This window comes from Haliotis rufescens, unplaced genomic scaffold (genome assembly GCF_023055435.1).
Source record: "Haliotis rufescens isolate VD_foot unplaced genomic scaffold, xgHalRufe1.0.p SCAF_10, whole genome shotgun sequence".
In the NCBI taxonomy this organism is placed as follows: domain Eukaryota; kingdom Metazoa; phylum Mollusca; class Gastropoda; order Lepetellida; family Haliotidae; genus Haliotis; species Haliotis rufescens.
Genome location: NW_025963780.1, coordinates 38,845,030 through 38,861,632, shown reverse-complemented (window position 1 = coordinate 38,861,632; position 16,603 = coordinate 38,845,030). Strand labels below are relative to the sequence as shown.

General features: G+C 44.0%; 1 protein-coding gene and 1 long non-coding RNA gene across 4 annotated transcripts in view; both read right to left on the bottom strand.

Moving 5' to 3' along the window:
* LOC124142632 (natural resistance-associated macrophage protein 2-like) overlaps nucleotides 1–16,603 on the bottom strand; it is a 45,103-nt gene that overhangs the window by 17,121 nt on the left and 11,379 nt on the right. For all 3 annotated transcript variants that reach the window (XM_048390357.1, XM_046511203.2, XM_046511204.2), the window contains exons 2-4: nucleotides 15,239–15,449; nucleotides 14,581–14,703; nucleotides 11,520–11,746 (exon numbers count right to left, since the gene is read on the bottom strand). In XM_048390357.1, coding sequence (XP_048246314.1) covers nucleotides 11,520–11,746; nucleotides 14,581–14,703; nucleotides 15,239–15,391 — 503 coding nt within the window. In that variant the 5' untranslated portion in view covers nucleotides 15,392–15,449. The remainder of the gene's footprint in view (nucleotides 1–11,519; nucleotides 11,747–14,580; nucleotides 14,704–15,238; nucleotides 15,450–16,603) is intronic.
* LOC124142634 lies at nucleotides 6,952–10,486 on the bottom strand. Its single transcript, XR_006862187.2, has 2 exons — nucleotides 8,198–10,486; nucleotides 6,952–7,458 (listed from the first exon to the last, which is right to left on the bottom strand). It is a non-coding gene; the product is annotated as an uncharacterized LOC124142634 (long non-coding RNA).

Here is a 16,603-nt window from a genome sequence, read left to right as displayed (position 1 = left end):
AAATATTTTTTTATGAAGGAGACAATTAAAATGCAATGTAGAAAGCCTGTGCATAAATTGATGTGTAATTATGAAAATTAAATGTGAATAGATATAATAATGCAGATGTACTATTTCTTGCACTTTGGTAGTTTGCACCATAAGTTTACTCTCACCTACATGTACTTAATGACTGTATGGAAGTGCGGATGTCAGAAATTAACAAGAAAGATTCAAAAGACCCCCACCCCACCCCACCCCATAAAAAAATAAAATAAAAAAAAAGATAATAATAAAAAAAATGTTTTTGTGAAATAATTAAAAGTTGAGAGAAAATGAATAACTTCCTCTACTTTGGATGAATGACAGTCATTACTGCATGCCAAATAGATTTTCTTAGCCCTGCCTGTAAATATATTGATCCCAAAAGTAATTATCCAAATTGAATAAAATAAAGCTTTTCTCATCAACATGCACCAAAAAAGAATATATGGGAGAATAAACATAATAACCTATAGTGTCACAAATCACTCAACAGTTAATCAAATAACCATGAAGGCAAGTCAATACATTATATTGATAACTATAATCTAGTATTTGAAATAAATATATCAAACCCTATCCTGTAAAACCCACATACCCCTTAATTTCGAACTACATTTGAATATGTATTATCATAGTTATATTAAAAGTATGTAAGTTAAATTGTTTTATTTTACACGCATATTTCAATCAAAGACCTCTTAGTCTCAGGTGGTTTCAGGTTTGTGCAACAAGTAACTGCTGTTAGTATTCCATATGTCAAAATACAAATAAGGACAAAACACACAAAAAGCCGCCTCACCTGTGGTGTGAGTGCGCTGGTTTGCAGGACCCCCACTCCTGTACCCACGGCGTGGGAACATTGGAGACGACCCAGATTGACCACCGTGCAAGGACTGACGACTGCGGAGTTTGGAATTGCGCTGGACACACCCCCTAGATGACCGCTTGTGCTGCGATCAGCGGCCCAAGACGGTGCACCCCCTCCACGTCTTCATCAGAAACCTTTCTGAGGTAATGATTGGCAAAAACCGAGTCAGAACGCCAGTAACAACCTCGTAATATTCTGTGAACAGAGATATTCGAGTGTAGGGCAAATGTTGCCGCTAGCGCCCTGATCTCGTGCGGGTTTGACCCCGCTACCGGTAACCCCCGAGACCGGTACGCCAGATTGATGACAGAACGAAGCCACAACGCAATCGAGTTGCGAGTTATGTCAACCGTGCGATTAGGGTTACACGATATGAACAGACGGTCACGCCCTTGTCTACGTTCATTCGAAGCCTTAAGATAATACTTAAGGGCCCTAACCGGACACAGCGCTCTGTCCTCAGTATCAGCAGGATGTAAGATTTCTTTGAGGGATCTTACAGTGAATTCTCTCTCCGTTTGCCCGACTCTCTGATTCTTGGCGACGAAGCCCATGAGCAGGCCCAGGCGGACCGCACCTTCGTCACCCCTATCGAATCGTACCTTGGCGACATCGAGTGCATGAATTTCCGATACACGTGCCGCCGTGGCAAAGGAGAGGAGAAATGCTATTTTCCAAGTCACATGCCGGAACGAAGCACTATGCAAGGGTTCATACGGAGCTTCCGTAAGTGATTGCAACACTAGGGAAAGATCCCAGGCCGGTGCCCTAAGGCGGCCCTTCTTAAGATCGTGCTGTTTGAAACCATTGATAATACCCCGTATCACCGGCTCTTTGGAGAGACTGGTACCCATAGCAACGTCCCGTACCGTAGCAACGGACGAGACATAGTTAGCAATGGAACCCCCGGAGAGTTTCCGGGTCTCTCGCAAGTGAGACATGAAACGAGCAATATCCTGCACAGATACCTTATCTGGCGAATGAATGTGATGTTTACAACACCAGTTCGTGAAAATAACCCAACGTGCATTATACACCTTCTGGGTAGAATCACGATGCATACTAACGTATGCCCGAGACGCCCGGCGAGAAAAACCTTTACTCCTCAGACGCTCGGTGACAACATCCACGCGTGCAGATTGAACTGCCCTGCGTTTGGATGAAGCTGACGGGTGTGAGGGTGGATCAAGAGATCCGGTCTCACAGGCAGTGGGAGTGGCGACTGCGTGACCTGGGTCAGCAAGTCGGGGTACCACGATCTGTTCGGCCACATGGGCGCGATCAGTAACATTCGACAGCGAACTCCTCGAAGCCGGCTTAGAATGTGTGGTATCAACGCTGTCGGCGGGTAAGCATAAGCGTCCAAGCCCGTCCAGTCTAACGCGAGAGCATCGTGATCGATGGCCCTCGGGTCCGGGACTGGTGATACAAACAACGGGAGTTGATTGTTGAACCGTGTTGCGAACAGGTCGACCATTGGACGACCCAAACGTTCGCACAGCCACTGAAACACTACTGGGTTCAGCATCCACTCTGTGGGGCTCGGATCCTGAGGCCTCGATAGAGCATCGGCCAGTACGTTCCGCACACCTGGGCTTTGACGGGCGCGTATCTGGCACGGGACACTGTCCACCAGAGCGTAAAACTCAAACGTGAGATCGAGTAGCGATTGACTGTGGGTTCCCCCCAGTTTGTTCACATAGGACACTACCGTCGTGTTGTCGGTCCCCAGCATGAGCCGGGCGTCGACGAGACGATGCTTCCAGTGATTGACTGCGTTGATCACTGCCTTGAACTCGAGACAATTGATGTGAAGACCTAGTTCGTCTACGCACCACAGCCCCGAGCTCACCTCCCCCTCTAGATGGGCGCCCCAGCCCACTAGAGAGGCGTCTGTATACAGGTTCAACGTGGCCCGGTAGGGCCGCATAGAGACTCCTGATAAGACATTGTAAGGGAGCGTCCACCACTCCAGATGCGGTCGGAGCCGATCCGGGAGGGCGACGGTCGCACTGTTCACCTCCGTTGCTAACAACTGGATTAAAAACCGTTGCAGCGGGCGGAGTTGGAGACGACCCCGTTCGGTGCAGTCCTGGGCTGATACAAGTAGCCCTAACAGCTGTTCCCAAAAGTGAACAGTCTGTTGCACCGCTAAGACTTAGGCAATCATCGCCTGAATTTTGTGCCACCGGTCTGGGGGGACAAAGAGGCGATGGGACACTGTGTTGAACCGACCTCCGATGAACTGCAAGTTCTGAGAAGGGGTTAACTCGCTCTTGGGGAGATTGACAATCCACCCCAATTGCTCCAAGAGCCGACGTGCGAAAACGAGATGGCGTGACAGGGTGTCTGTCATTCGATTTGCTACTAGCGAGTCGTCCAGGTACGCGAAGTACCGGACACCCCTCCGGTGGAGGAACCCCACTATGGGGGTGGTTAACCGGGTGAACAGCCAGGGAGCGGATGAAAGACCGAATGGGAGTACAACCCACTCATAGTGCCTGCCTTGAAAGACAAACCTGAGATACTTGTGATGATCCGAGTGAATCGGAACATGCAGATAAGCATCCTTCAGGTCGATCGAAGCTAGCCAGTCGGCCGGCTTGATCAGTGCTTTCAGGTCTGTCAAGCTCAACATTCTGAACTTGGGCGGTTTGCGCAGGTAGAACTCGTTGAACGATTTCAAGTTGTGAATCATTCTGAGTTCGGCACTGTCCTTCTTGGGAACGAGAAATATCCTGGAGTAAAACCCCGGTGTTATTTCTGGTAGAGCTAACTCCCGAACTGCCCTCTTCTCCACCAACCTGCCGATGGCATCGGCGAGGAAGGGAAGATCGGTTTCCGAATAGAAACCTGCCGACGGGGCAACGGTGAGCGGCGGATTCGCTTTGAGATCGAGCCGATAGCCGTACCGAATCGTGTTGACCACCCACGGGTCGTCGAACACTTGTTCCCAATTCTCCCAGTAAGTCTGGAGTCTGGCTCCCACTGGGGAAAGAGAGGGGGGCCGGACGGGCTGCGGCAGGCGCAACTGTCCAGGGCCAAGTGACTCGGGTTCGCCTACGGGCCAACCGAAGTTAGCAAGTCGGCATACGAACCCCTCCAATGAGAGTCACCTGGAGGGGCCCTTGCCGTCCTTAGACGACTTGGGCTTCCCCCAGTTCCCCTTCTTCCCGCGAAAGGGCTGCTGAGAACCCTTACCGGAGCCCTCAGAGCGGGGCTTCTTCCCGGAGGAAGAAGGACCCGACCCCTTAGGCCTGCCGGACGCAGCATCCTGGGGCGCGCTCCGCTTCGGAGCCGCACCCAGGCGCCTATGCAAGGACCCCACAAGATCCAGTGTGTGCCGAGAGGCCTCGGCAGACACAGCGGCCTGTTGTTCCTTCAGAACCCCAGGGATCTTGTTATTAAACAGGGTCCGAGCAGACCAAGGCTGCGAAAGGAGCACCTCCTGATTAGCAGCGTCCAACCCTGAAGCAACCAGATACGACTGGCGCCGAAGAAAATGGCACATGCCGGAAACAAAGGCCGAAGCCCCGGCAACGTACTCCAGGGAAGCATTCAAACCGAGCAAGCAGTTGTAAATGCCCTGGTCTCGGTCCGTGGGAGAACATTCGACCAGACTGGCCGCTGCAGCCAGGTATGTGTCTCCGTGAGACATTGCCAGCATGGAGTGTCGAGCGAGGGTGTCCAGCTGTTGCAAGGTACCTTGTGGTACCGTGGCAACCGGTGGGGCACGGACCCCCAAACGCTCCACATGGGCTTCCGCAGAAGGACCAGCCTCGGGAAAGGCAAGGTCATGTACTGGGAAAGACCCTTTTCTCCACGACGGGGGAGGTAACGGGAGACCCCGACCGGAGGCAGCCGTGAAGGCCTTCTCCAAAGAAGGCTTAATCCCGCGCAGCAAGGTTGATGCCGGGAAAGCCTTGTCGGACGTCTCGTCGTATACCTCGGAGGAACCCACGGAACCGTGGATTCCCCGCGGTATCGACAGGGGCTTTGGCATGTCCTCGAAGAGGTCATACACCATGGCAACGCGGTCCTTAACCGATAGCTGAAGCAACGGTTCGGGGGAAGGACCGGTAACCACGGCAGCCGCCGCCGTACCGGTGGACCCCGCGTCCGAACCCGCGGCCACCGAAGAGGCCGGGGACGGAACAGCCAGCGGCCTATCTTGCGATAAGGCCGCCAGCTTGGAGTCCACAAGTTTCGACAACAATGCGGCGACGGAATCCCCAGACAGCCCGAGGGCCGCAAGGGGATCCGCCGCAGCCGAGGAGGTGGTACCCGCACGGGGACCCCGACCGGACGAACCGGCCACCACAGGGGTGGAGACGGACTGTACGTACAGCCGGTACCGCTCAAACTCCGCAGGCCCCAGACCTTCGCACAGGGTGCACCGGGTGTCCCCGCAAGGAACCCTGCACCGCGGGCAACGATCGTGGGGATCCCGGGACGACAAAAACTTTCTGCACACCCCACAACTCCGAGGAGCAGGGGTAGAGGGGGTGGATACTGGGGACATATCCATGTCAGACATTGATTGTTTGCTATAAACAAAGAACAAAACATGGTTAGAACGCACGCACCACAATGATTCACAAACAAGCATTTTCACAAGAAAATAAACGAGCAATGTGAACATATAACATACACATATAACTTTTATTAAAGAAATAAGTTATGTTAACCCCCAAAACATACAAGAACAGGGGAAACGTAAAACACAACGTGCATACGCGAACCCCGCAAGTATATAGAAAAAAGGGCGGGAAAATTATAACCAAGCATAGCTACCGCAACGCCCCATAAAAGCACAGTTTATTAGAGAATAAACTATAATAAATATCACCAAATCTTCAAGGAACGCTTCAGCAGGAGAAAACACGTCTTGCTAAACAGACGAAGGAGACAAGAGTGAAGGGTGTCACATGGCAGCTAGGTGGCTACGCACGTGCTGCATGAGGTAATTGAGATCTCTGTGGTAGATTTCGCTATAGCAGCAGTTGTGGGAGACAACAGCCTCGGTATGACAGTGGTAACGTATTACTTAATGTAATTTACACTGTGTATGTACTTTATGTCTAGTTCTATGTTGTTGCAGAACATGAATGGTTTTTTTCTTGGTCATACAGGAATGAATTTCTGCTGTACAGCAACCAAAAGATGAATCATCATCCAGCACGCAGCAACTTCAAGTCAGAAGTGGCCAAAATGCAAGACAAATACACTGAATTATGGAGGCGATCACCAATGACATGTCCTACATTAAGAAAGATACTTACTAATAAATGAAGTGTAATGTTTTTCTGAGGGAAGAAATAAAAGTGTTACACCTCGTCAGCAATATAATTGTTATAACACTGCAGACTGATTGAGAGCAGGGGCAAGATTAAAAGATTAATTGTGATAAACAGTAGGGGTTTTTAAATTAATATTTCTGGTTGTGAGGCTCAATTGAACCAAGTAAAAAAATTGCCACAAGTCCAAAACATTAATAGATTCAACTTATCACTCAGTCAACACTGATGAACACAATGTAGTGCAACCATACTGACTTGATGCAGAGATAGAAACAATTGCACCTATTTTTCATATATTTGTGTATTTTAAATATTCTGCCAATAAATCCAAGTCAAACAAATGAGGTAACTGTCATTTCACATTTTCCGCTATCCATTTGGACCAATCTGTTTTAAGATTACTGGTCAAGAAATGTTAATGTTTATTGGCTATTGTTCTATGAATCAGTGTAATTTGTATGCTGGACCCTAAAACAGCGATGCAAAAACAAGACATGTTGATATTTCAACAAAGAATTCATTTCACAAAGCAACAACTGCTATGCCATTGGTTAAGTTAAATTTTCATTGGTAAGCATCTGTTGTATTTTCTTGGAAAATTTTGACCCATAAACTGGAAATCTATTTTCACACATTCCATGTGCATTGTTATGATATTATATTCAGTATCAATTCAGTATCATGGCTGATACCAGAAATATTAAAAAACTTTTTTTGTATGGCAATATCCCAGACAAAAAACAATAAATAAGCTTCAGATCTATTCAGTAATTTTATTCCAAGGTCATGAGTATTAAACATTCATGGCAAATATTCCCAAATGCCAAGCCTGAACAAATAAATGTGCCAGCATGCACTGTTACTGGTGTCAGTATCTAGATTCACACTGGACTTTATGAGAGAGTCCCAAGATGTTCTGCAACACCATGTTGATGACAAGTAGGTCCTGTTCCAGCAAGTGTCCAGTGTATATATGGTGTAATCTGATGGTCACAGACATCATTTACAGAGCCAATACTTCAGCAAAATGTTCAGATAGAACTTTAATATGTTTATACCTGTATACACAACAAGAGTTGTTCTTTCATAGGCAATGTAATGCTTGACCACAAAATATTCCAAGAAATCTAAGGATATGTTATAATCTGAGATGCTCTTGAGGTGCAGTTATGCTTGGCATCAAGGTAATTCTGGTGATCCATATGCATCTACCCGTGAGTAAGATGAGGAAATCTTTCTCCCCTCAAACATGGAAATATGGTCCAACTGCAAAAGATAAATAACACTTATGAGATCATATAATATATACTTCTAAAATACCAACCATTTCTTAAAATGCCTACATCAAGATATAATTAATAAATTAAGCATGTACATTGTACCTTCAACTGAATATGCTTAACAAATGCTAAATGGGGTTGTAATGGTCAAGTCTATTCACATCATACAGAATACATTTAAGTGAGGTCACTTTTCAGAGATCTTTATAACAAACACCGCAAGGATTTAATCATCATTATTTACAAATTAGATTAATATTTTTGTGTGTGAATAAAACCTGATTTTTCAGTGCACATAAAATTATCATCGTGATAATGGCACATATCCTTATTTATTAACACAGGCACCCCCATAAGTCTCCTTGCACAACATTAAGTATTGACAAAATTTGCGTTGCCAACATGCACTCGATAGGCCTTCTTTAAATATGACTATAGTTTGTGTCATCTCCCCTGGACCTACAAATATAATTCTGTGACGTTCCCTATCAGAGCCGATCATTTATTATTGGAAAAGGCTCAGGATAGATGTAATGGAAATTTGCCATGACATTGTATGGTGCACAAACCGAGAGCATATTGCAAATACCTTCAGAAAGAATGTTTTATGCTCATTTTTCAACGCCATCACCATTGTACGTGTGATGATGAACCGATCATTATTGACTTATCAACACTGACAATTATACCAAATTATCAAAAGTGTCCAAAAAGTGAAAACTTACCTCAATATTTATGAATGGGTAGCGGCCAGTTTGACATCGACCATAGGACGTCTTGACAACACTGCAACTGCTTTGACAAGCCAACACTTGCTATTCATGTTCCCCATCTCGAGTGTTTTAATGACTGTGACAGTGTCATGTTTTTCTAAGTTACACCTGCGTTTTCCAAATATGATTCGCCGGGCCCTGCCCGAAGTGACACTGCTGTCGCCATTGCCGCGAGACGTTGTTTGTCACCGGACGTACTAAATAAAGTTAGGTCTCGCGTAGTCCCGTGACCTACTTACACCCCCTATTACAATGCCAATACAAACCAGGGTGTGTCAAAGGAAGGTTTCTCACGACCTTCATGTATGATCATGTTTATTCAGTTCAAAGTGTTTTATGATTTGATAAATGCTTCAAGTTATATTGTGATTATAACGTCTGTAGCACTATTATTAAGATTTCATATTTGCATTCAGAGGTTGGCAGAAAAGAAAAGGCTAGGTGTGGTTTGCAAACGGCTTTTCTTTTAACAAAAGAATTCACATTTGCTTGAAAACAAAGCTCTATGGTAACAATGATATGGGAATTTATACAAAATTCAGTCAATCGTGACAGATCAACAATTGCTTGTTTAGAATTTTGTGTTGTGGAAAACACCCTGAATGGATCAGGTTAATGCAACCTTTCTTGGCATTTTACCGGGAGGTAAGAAAATTTTTCCCAGGAAGCTTGATGTCGATTTCTCGAGAGAAGTGACGTGCTCGTCACACACCTCAGAAAAAAAGAAGTTAAATTTATTGTGTATGGCTTTCCCTTCTTTATTGAGGGTATTCAAAAACAGATATATATATATATATATATACACACATATGTACACTGGGTCATCCTGGGATAGAAGTCTAAACACATTTAACCGTGGCACAGCTCACGCGCCAATATCATGACTCTCTGTCTAGTGTAAGACGTTTATTCAAACAGATAGATGGCAAATCTGAGACGTAAGGCCTTGTGAAAATTTAGATATATAGTGGAGGTTTCATAACAGATATTTGAGTATTGAAATCAAAACGATGTCACATTATGAACATACATTTACATTTAACAACAAGAACAAAATCATAAAACATGATGGGTAATTACATTTCACATTTGGTGGTGCGATAGTTTTGACGAGGTGAATATCAGTAACGGCCCTTCTCTTTTGAACAGAAAAATATTTTTGTATCCAACCGTGACACTCCGAGAAAAGTTGTGAAGATCAGGACGAAAATACATCAAGAATAGAACATTCATCTTTTCGTGTCACCAAACCCTGTTCATCTCTTTCCGTGACCTGACAAACTTGATATTTTCACACAGGTCTGTGCCACGATTTTGTTAGGTTTCTCGATACGATAAACTTTTCGGGACCGACCATAAATATGGAAATATTTGGCCGGAATTCAGCTTTTTAGATGATAAAACTTGCTAAATAAACGGAGATCATAGGTTTTTAAACACAATTATCACCAAAAGATTTCCAAATGGTATTAGGGACTGTCATTTACCATTCTTATAGCAGGCTTTGAGGACTACCTAAGCATGTTTGGGTTTGTAGGAATCCATAGCCAAGCTATCAGGCTATAGCAGGCTTTGAGGACTTCATAGCTGATCAGATATATATTCACAAGAATCAGATTCATGCCTTTTTTTTTATTACATTTCAACGATAGGCCTAATCTATGATATCAATACTAGTATTCAGAGACCTGATTTTATAAATACGTGATTTTAATCTCAATAAAATCCTTCCATCTTTAAGAACAAAACATAAATTTGACCATCTGTTGACTCTCAGAGCTGATGTCCAATGTTTCATTATGCACACTCGGATTACAGAGGGTCAACTGTGTGGGGTGGGGTGAGGGTCTGTCTAGCGGGCCTTATGCAGAAGAGGATTTGTTTGGCAATGGGTATTTTGTAATAAGTAGAGTGTAATAGTTCATTTTATGTTGGTTCCATGTGATACCTCCAATGTTTAAGCCTTATGCAGAGGAAGATTTATCTGGTGTGGCCCATTCTGTACGCTGTGATATGAACCTGTTCATTCAAACGTACCTTAATGTGGTACAATCGATATATATTCCAGACCAATTTTACCCGTGTATACCTGAAGGGTCAACTTTTTGTGGGTGTCTGGCGGGCCTTATGCAGAAGATGATTTGTCTGGCAATGGGTATTGTGCAATAAGTAGAGTGCAATTGTTCATTTTATGTTGGTTTCATGTGGTACCTCCAATGTTTAACCCAGCCCAAATTTTGGGACCCTCTTTGGGGGTGTCTGGCAGGCCTTTTGCAGAGGAAGATTTGTCTGGCGTGGCCCATTCTGTACTCTGTGAGATGTACCAGTTCATTTACACTTACTTGATGTGGTACCTCCAATGTTTGATCCAGCCCTTGAATGGCCCCTTCTTTTGGGGGGCCAGGGGCCACACGCAGCAGGGGCTCCCCGGCAGACATCTATATATGAATATGTTGGGTTACACAGTAAATGTTCCTGTGTTCGGATATTGGTACCTTGTTCGTTTGACCAAAGTGCTCTGGGCTGCCGCTCTATGAGTCCTAAAGGATTACTGCTACAGTGTTGTTTGTTTATTTGTTGTTGTTTAATGTCGCACTGAGCAATATATGAGCTATATGACAGCAGTCTGTAAATAAATGTCTCTGCACAAGACAGTGATTGACATCAAGAGCATAGATCCACACCATTGGGATACGATAACATGCATAAACCAAGTCAGCGAGCCTGACCACCCGATCCCGTTAGATGCCTCTTACGACAGGCTTGGTCGCCTTGTATGGCATACTCCTATAGTACCTATATCAATATAGGGACCCACTAAATCGTTCAACTTCCAACATTAGGGTTATGACAAGAACCCTTGACTTTCAAGTTCAATGTCAAAAACTGTCCATCATCTGGGTTAGAGTAGGTTTTCAGCAACCTCTGCTTGCCCTAAAACACGGCTTTTCTTGTCGTAAGAGACAACTAACAGGATCTGGCGGTCATGATCACTGACATGGTTGATGCATGTCATCATATCCCAATTACGTGGATTGATGCTAATGATGTCAATCACTGGATTGCCTGGTCCACACTTATTATTTACAGACTGCCATCATATAGCTGGAAAATTGCTGAGTGCGGCATTAAACAAACAACAACTTTTGAAGTCCTGGTAAATTACATTCAAAGTTATGCCAAGTGCCCAAGGCACATATTTTGCCATCATATGGGCTACACAATGGCTGTATCACTTTGTAATGAGACATTTACAGTTGTCAGTTTTACTTACTTTCCACTTGACAAAATATATAATGCAATGGATGTTCCGATGACCTCTTGCATGTCAGAGCCAATGATGGCGATCTCTACCATGATCCACAAGATGAGGCGGGATGCTTTAGGGTACTGCCGGTAACAGACCTCGGCTAGATGCATCCCTGTGACCACCCCGAGGCGTGCTGCTAGTCGCTGCAGCATCAGCCCCAACAAAGTAGAGGCCAGTAGAACCCATAGCAGCTGAAACAAACACAGGACAGGTGACTGATACGTTTGTGCGGCTTGTCACTGCAGCATCAGCCCCAACAAAGAAGAGGCTAGTAGAACCCATAGCAGCTGAAACAAACACAGAACAGATGACTGATATGTTTGTGCGGCTAGTCACTGCAGCATCAGCCCCAACAAAGTAGAGGCTAGTAGAACCCATAGCAGCTGAAACAAACACAGGACAGGTGACTGATAAGGTTGTGCGGCTAGTCACTGCAGCATCAGCCCCAACAAAGAAGAGACCAGTAGAACACATAGCAGCTGAAACAAACACAGGACAGGTGACTGATATGTTTGTTCGGCTAGTCACTGCAGCATCAGTCCCAACAAAGAAGAGGCCAGTAGAACCCATAGCAGCTGAAACAAACAGAACAGATGACTGATATGTTTGTTCGGCTGGTCACTGCAGCATCAGTCCCAACAAAGAAGAGGCCAGTAGAACCCATAGCAACTGAAACAAACAGAACAGATGACTGATATGTTTGTGCGGCTAGTCACTGCAGCATCAGCCCCATCAAAGAGACCAGTAGAACCCATAGCAGCTGAAACAACCACAGGACAGGTGACTGATAAGGTTGTGCGGCTAGTCACTGCAGCATCAGCCCCAACAAAGTAGAGGCCAGTAGAACCCATAGCAGCTGAAACAAACAGAACAGATGACTGATACGTTTGTGCGGCTTGTCGCTGCAGCATCAGTCTCAACAAAGAAGAGGCTAGTAGAACCCATAGCAACTGAAACAAACACAGAACAGATGACTGATATGTTTGTGCGGCTAGTCACTGCAGCATCAGCCACAACAAAGAAGAGACCAGTAGAACACATAGCAGCTGAAACAAACACAGGACAGGAGACTGAGTGAGTTTGGGAGTCAGGTATTTATTTCAAGCTCTGGATTTGATACATTTGGTCCTGAAAAATGGGCACAGGGCAATCATGAGGTGGATAATTGTGGGCAGTGTTGCACACCCCCTCTCATGTGTCACATGGTGAACCTATGTGTTTTCATTCACTTTCTTGTTGAATAATTGATGGAACAGAGTCAAACATAGTGGACTCTACAACTTGTAAAAGCCCTCATATGTCCGCCCAGACCGAAATAAAGTTTACCAGGGCTCAATTGAGCAATATAAAATATGCACTAGACTAACATATAGTCTATGACACCTTACATTACACAACACTCTTCTCTCCTCTAAAATTAATACAAATATAAGTCCTGATGCAATCTCATTAAAATCAGATCTTAGTTCTTGCTACCGCTAAACAAAGTTGGTAGCGAGAACTAAGATCTGATTTTAATGAGATTGGTCCTGATGCTGATAGAGCTAGCTAGAGCTGGCTAGACATGCTCTTGTATATATATCTAGATTGTTTTGTTTTTTCATAAAATAAATATATTCCACAGTCATGGTGCAGGACTATATATCTATTATTGAAAAATGCAACTTAATGGTTACATCTAACTGCACCAAGTGCATGTCACAATCTCAAACATGTTAGCTTTGGTTATGACCAGAATTCAACATTAGCATATTGAGACACGGTCATCTTGGAGCAGTGATGACATTGAGTTGTGATCAAATACTGGGCCCACTCGCACAAAACGATCATAGCGCTATGACTGTTGTAAGCCTATGTCAAAGTATGGGAGTTACAATCATCTTAGTGCTAAGATCGCTTTGTGCAAGTGGGCCCTGGACTGCAGCTTCATCTATCACTGAAGTTGAACACTGTGTCACGTTATGTTGGTTAGATTATCCAACGAATGATTGTGACAGAAGTACTATAACAGTAACGACTAACAGTAATAAATATCATGACACTCATCACATCTGAGATTGTACTTATCTAGTCCATCTTTTACATCCATGTTTCAACGTTGAACAATTTAAGGGAGAAGGGTGCAACCAGGTTTTGTCTTGTGCTTCTAGGTTTTCATGTCAACATGCACCTGGTATAAGCTAATAGATCAAGTTCCTTAAATCTAGCCCTGAGTTACTTTGTCCAGCTTGTGACAAGTGGTGGACTTGATGCCTGATGTTTTGGTTCTCAATGCCAGTGTCATACCACTATTTGTGTCAGAGTACCATGTACCAGTCCCTGATGTATTCCGGGATTCCGCTGAAAATGTGTTCCAGAAATGTCCACTTGGTGCAGAAATGATCCAATCTTGCAGAAAATCACATTTTGTGCAGAACCTGCACAGAATTTTGCATATTTGTAGCAGAATTTGTCACATACACTGCAGAATTTTAACTTTCGATTCAAAAGCTTGTTTAAAATGTGTAAACGAATGTTTAAGTTGACTATTGTGTTACTGTTTACCAAAAGTGAAGGTCTGCAAGTTTACACCAGTGATCTCCAGATCCACTTCAATATGCTTTCGACCCGTGGATAGGTTTGTCATAAAAACACCTGCCACAAGCATGACAAGTCAAACAGATGCAAAACTATGAATTTCATGAAAACTAAACTTAAAAGTTTACAAAATTGTGAGCAGACTTATCAAAATTTGGTTGCAGAATTTACAAAAATTTACCACAGAATTTAAAATTTGTTTTGGCAGTGGAATACAGTGGTGACTGAGTTACCCAATCCAAGCAGGTACCCAAGCTACTGATAGTGTAGGCCACATGCTTCCAGTATAATACCGTGGAGCCCTGTGACATAGCAGGTGTATTTGTACAGCAGCCATAAAATATCTGACTCCCATGATGGGATTCAAACCATGGACCTTATGATCCGAGGTCTGATGCATTGTCAACTTACCTACTAGGTACACCCTGTCAGCTAACTGATTACTAACCTTGAACTGAGCGACGGCACCAGATTGCAGATCAGACTCTACGTTCCCAGGATCCAGGTATGCAATGCTCATCAGAAAACCTGGCCCAGTGAACGCCCATAACTTCCGGAAACTAAACCGAGGCTGTAAAGATATGATTTGTTTGATTCTTAAGACAGAATATGTGAGCATGGTAAATATTGCGACTTACTTTAGTGAAGTGAGTTTGTCAATAATGTGAGTGTCTCCTGGCGGACGCCCTACCACTAGACCACGAAGACAGTCTAGGGCTGGGACGATACACAAATTGCGTGATCCAATATGTATTACGATACTTAGCTCAATATCCCCCGCATCATAGGGATAGAACTAAACTGAAAGCTTTACTAGCCAGGGTAAAGATAAAATGCCCATATAATGTTAAAACAATGGGGAAATTTGGAAATATGTACTAGCCCACAAAAAATTGTACTAGCCCCTGGGTAGCGTTAATTTCTAAACCTGGCGTCACTATATGGCTAAAATAATGTTGATGCAATGTTAAATTTGAACTCACTCACTCTAAACCTGGCATTTATGGTGAGGAATAAAAAAGACCCCCTACAAAAGACCTATGACTCTCTGTTGTCCTGCTAGGGATCATGATGACCCTCCAGGCCAGGGCAAACCCTGTACTCACATTCCCAGCATCAGGGATGGGAATCCTTTCATTGAAATACGTAGACGCTGCAGTGGAGTTGGCAGCAGCTTGGGTGCCGTCATCACCATGGGTTCTCCCTGAATCTTCCCCTCCCAGGGCAGACATGGCAGTCTGGCCATCTTTCCCTGCCATGGCTGTTGTATGTCCAATTATATCAGGAAAATGTCCCTATCATGCCACCCCTCATTGTCTGAAACAAAGCATGATAACACTGTTAAAAAGTCGATGATTGCATGCATGATAGTACTTGACAAGTGTTTGTCATGTTTCTACATGAGTACTCTGCTGACCCAGATGACATGTTGCATAATCACGATAACATACATGTATGCCATTGTTGTCAGAAACATCTTGACCTGGGGCTGATAATCACTTTGCGTAGTACCGGAAGCAGATAAAGTTGGGACTGATGGTAAACAACCCAAATTTCACAACTGTGATATATTAAGTTCTGTTGTGTTATTTCACAAGGACTCATAATGTTGTGGGTAAAGGGTCATTTGCAAGACTCATAAAAGGTATAAAAACAAGGATGTCTGTTACCTGGTTACCGTATCTTTCCACTCTGTTTTTTCTCTCAACAAAATTATATTCTAATAAGATCCCCCTATTTCTAATGTTGAGAGCGCCCTGGGCACTTATCACGTCAAATATGGTTTATATTTATAATTGTTACTGTTGCATAATCATTGATAATGGCTTTGGAATTATTCCCTTTACAATTGACAAAACTGGTCATATATTTACTTTGTTTGGGCTACTACACTCTTAAAAAAGTAGAGATCAGGAAATTTATCATATAATGGGTAGGCTTCTCGGCAGGATAAAGCCAATTATATAATCATCGAATTCGGCCCTACCGGGATACCCGCTGTAGGACTCAAGAGTTGGGTACAAAATGTCCGAAAGCGAATTGTCTTACTGCAGCCCTGCCAAAAACTATTTAGATACATGATCATGTATACACTGCGGTTGATAGATGCTTTATCCCCACTCGAGGATATAAAAGTCAGAACGAATACCTGCATAGTGAGAAAGAAATATGAACATTAGCTAAAATTCTTGTAGTGTAACCATTGAGTTTTATTGTTATTGTTATTAAACAGTATGTCACGTGACAAACCACGGGCCTGGGTAGTCATGTGGGTACCCGGGTCCTACTCAGGACCCACCCGGCCCGAGTAACCCGTCCTGGCCCTAGTAGCCATGGACAAAACAAGCGTCCAGAGACTGCGAACTAACATTCATTTCCAAATTAGTACCATCAAAACCACCAATAACACAGCCATGAAAATATGGTATATTTAAGTCATAAAATTAATAATAACTTTTACAACTGAAAAG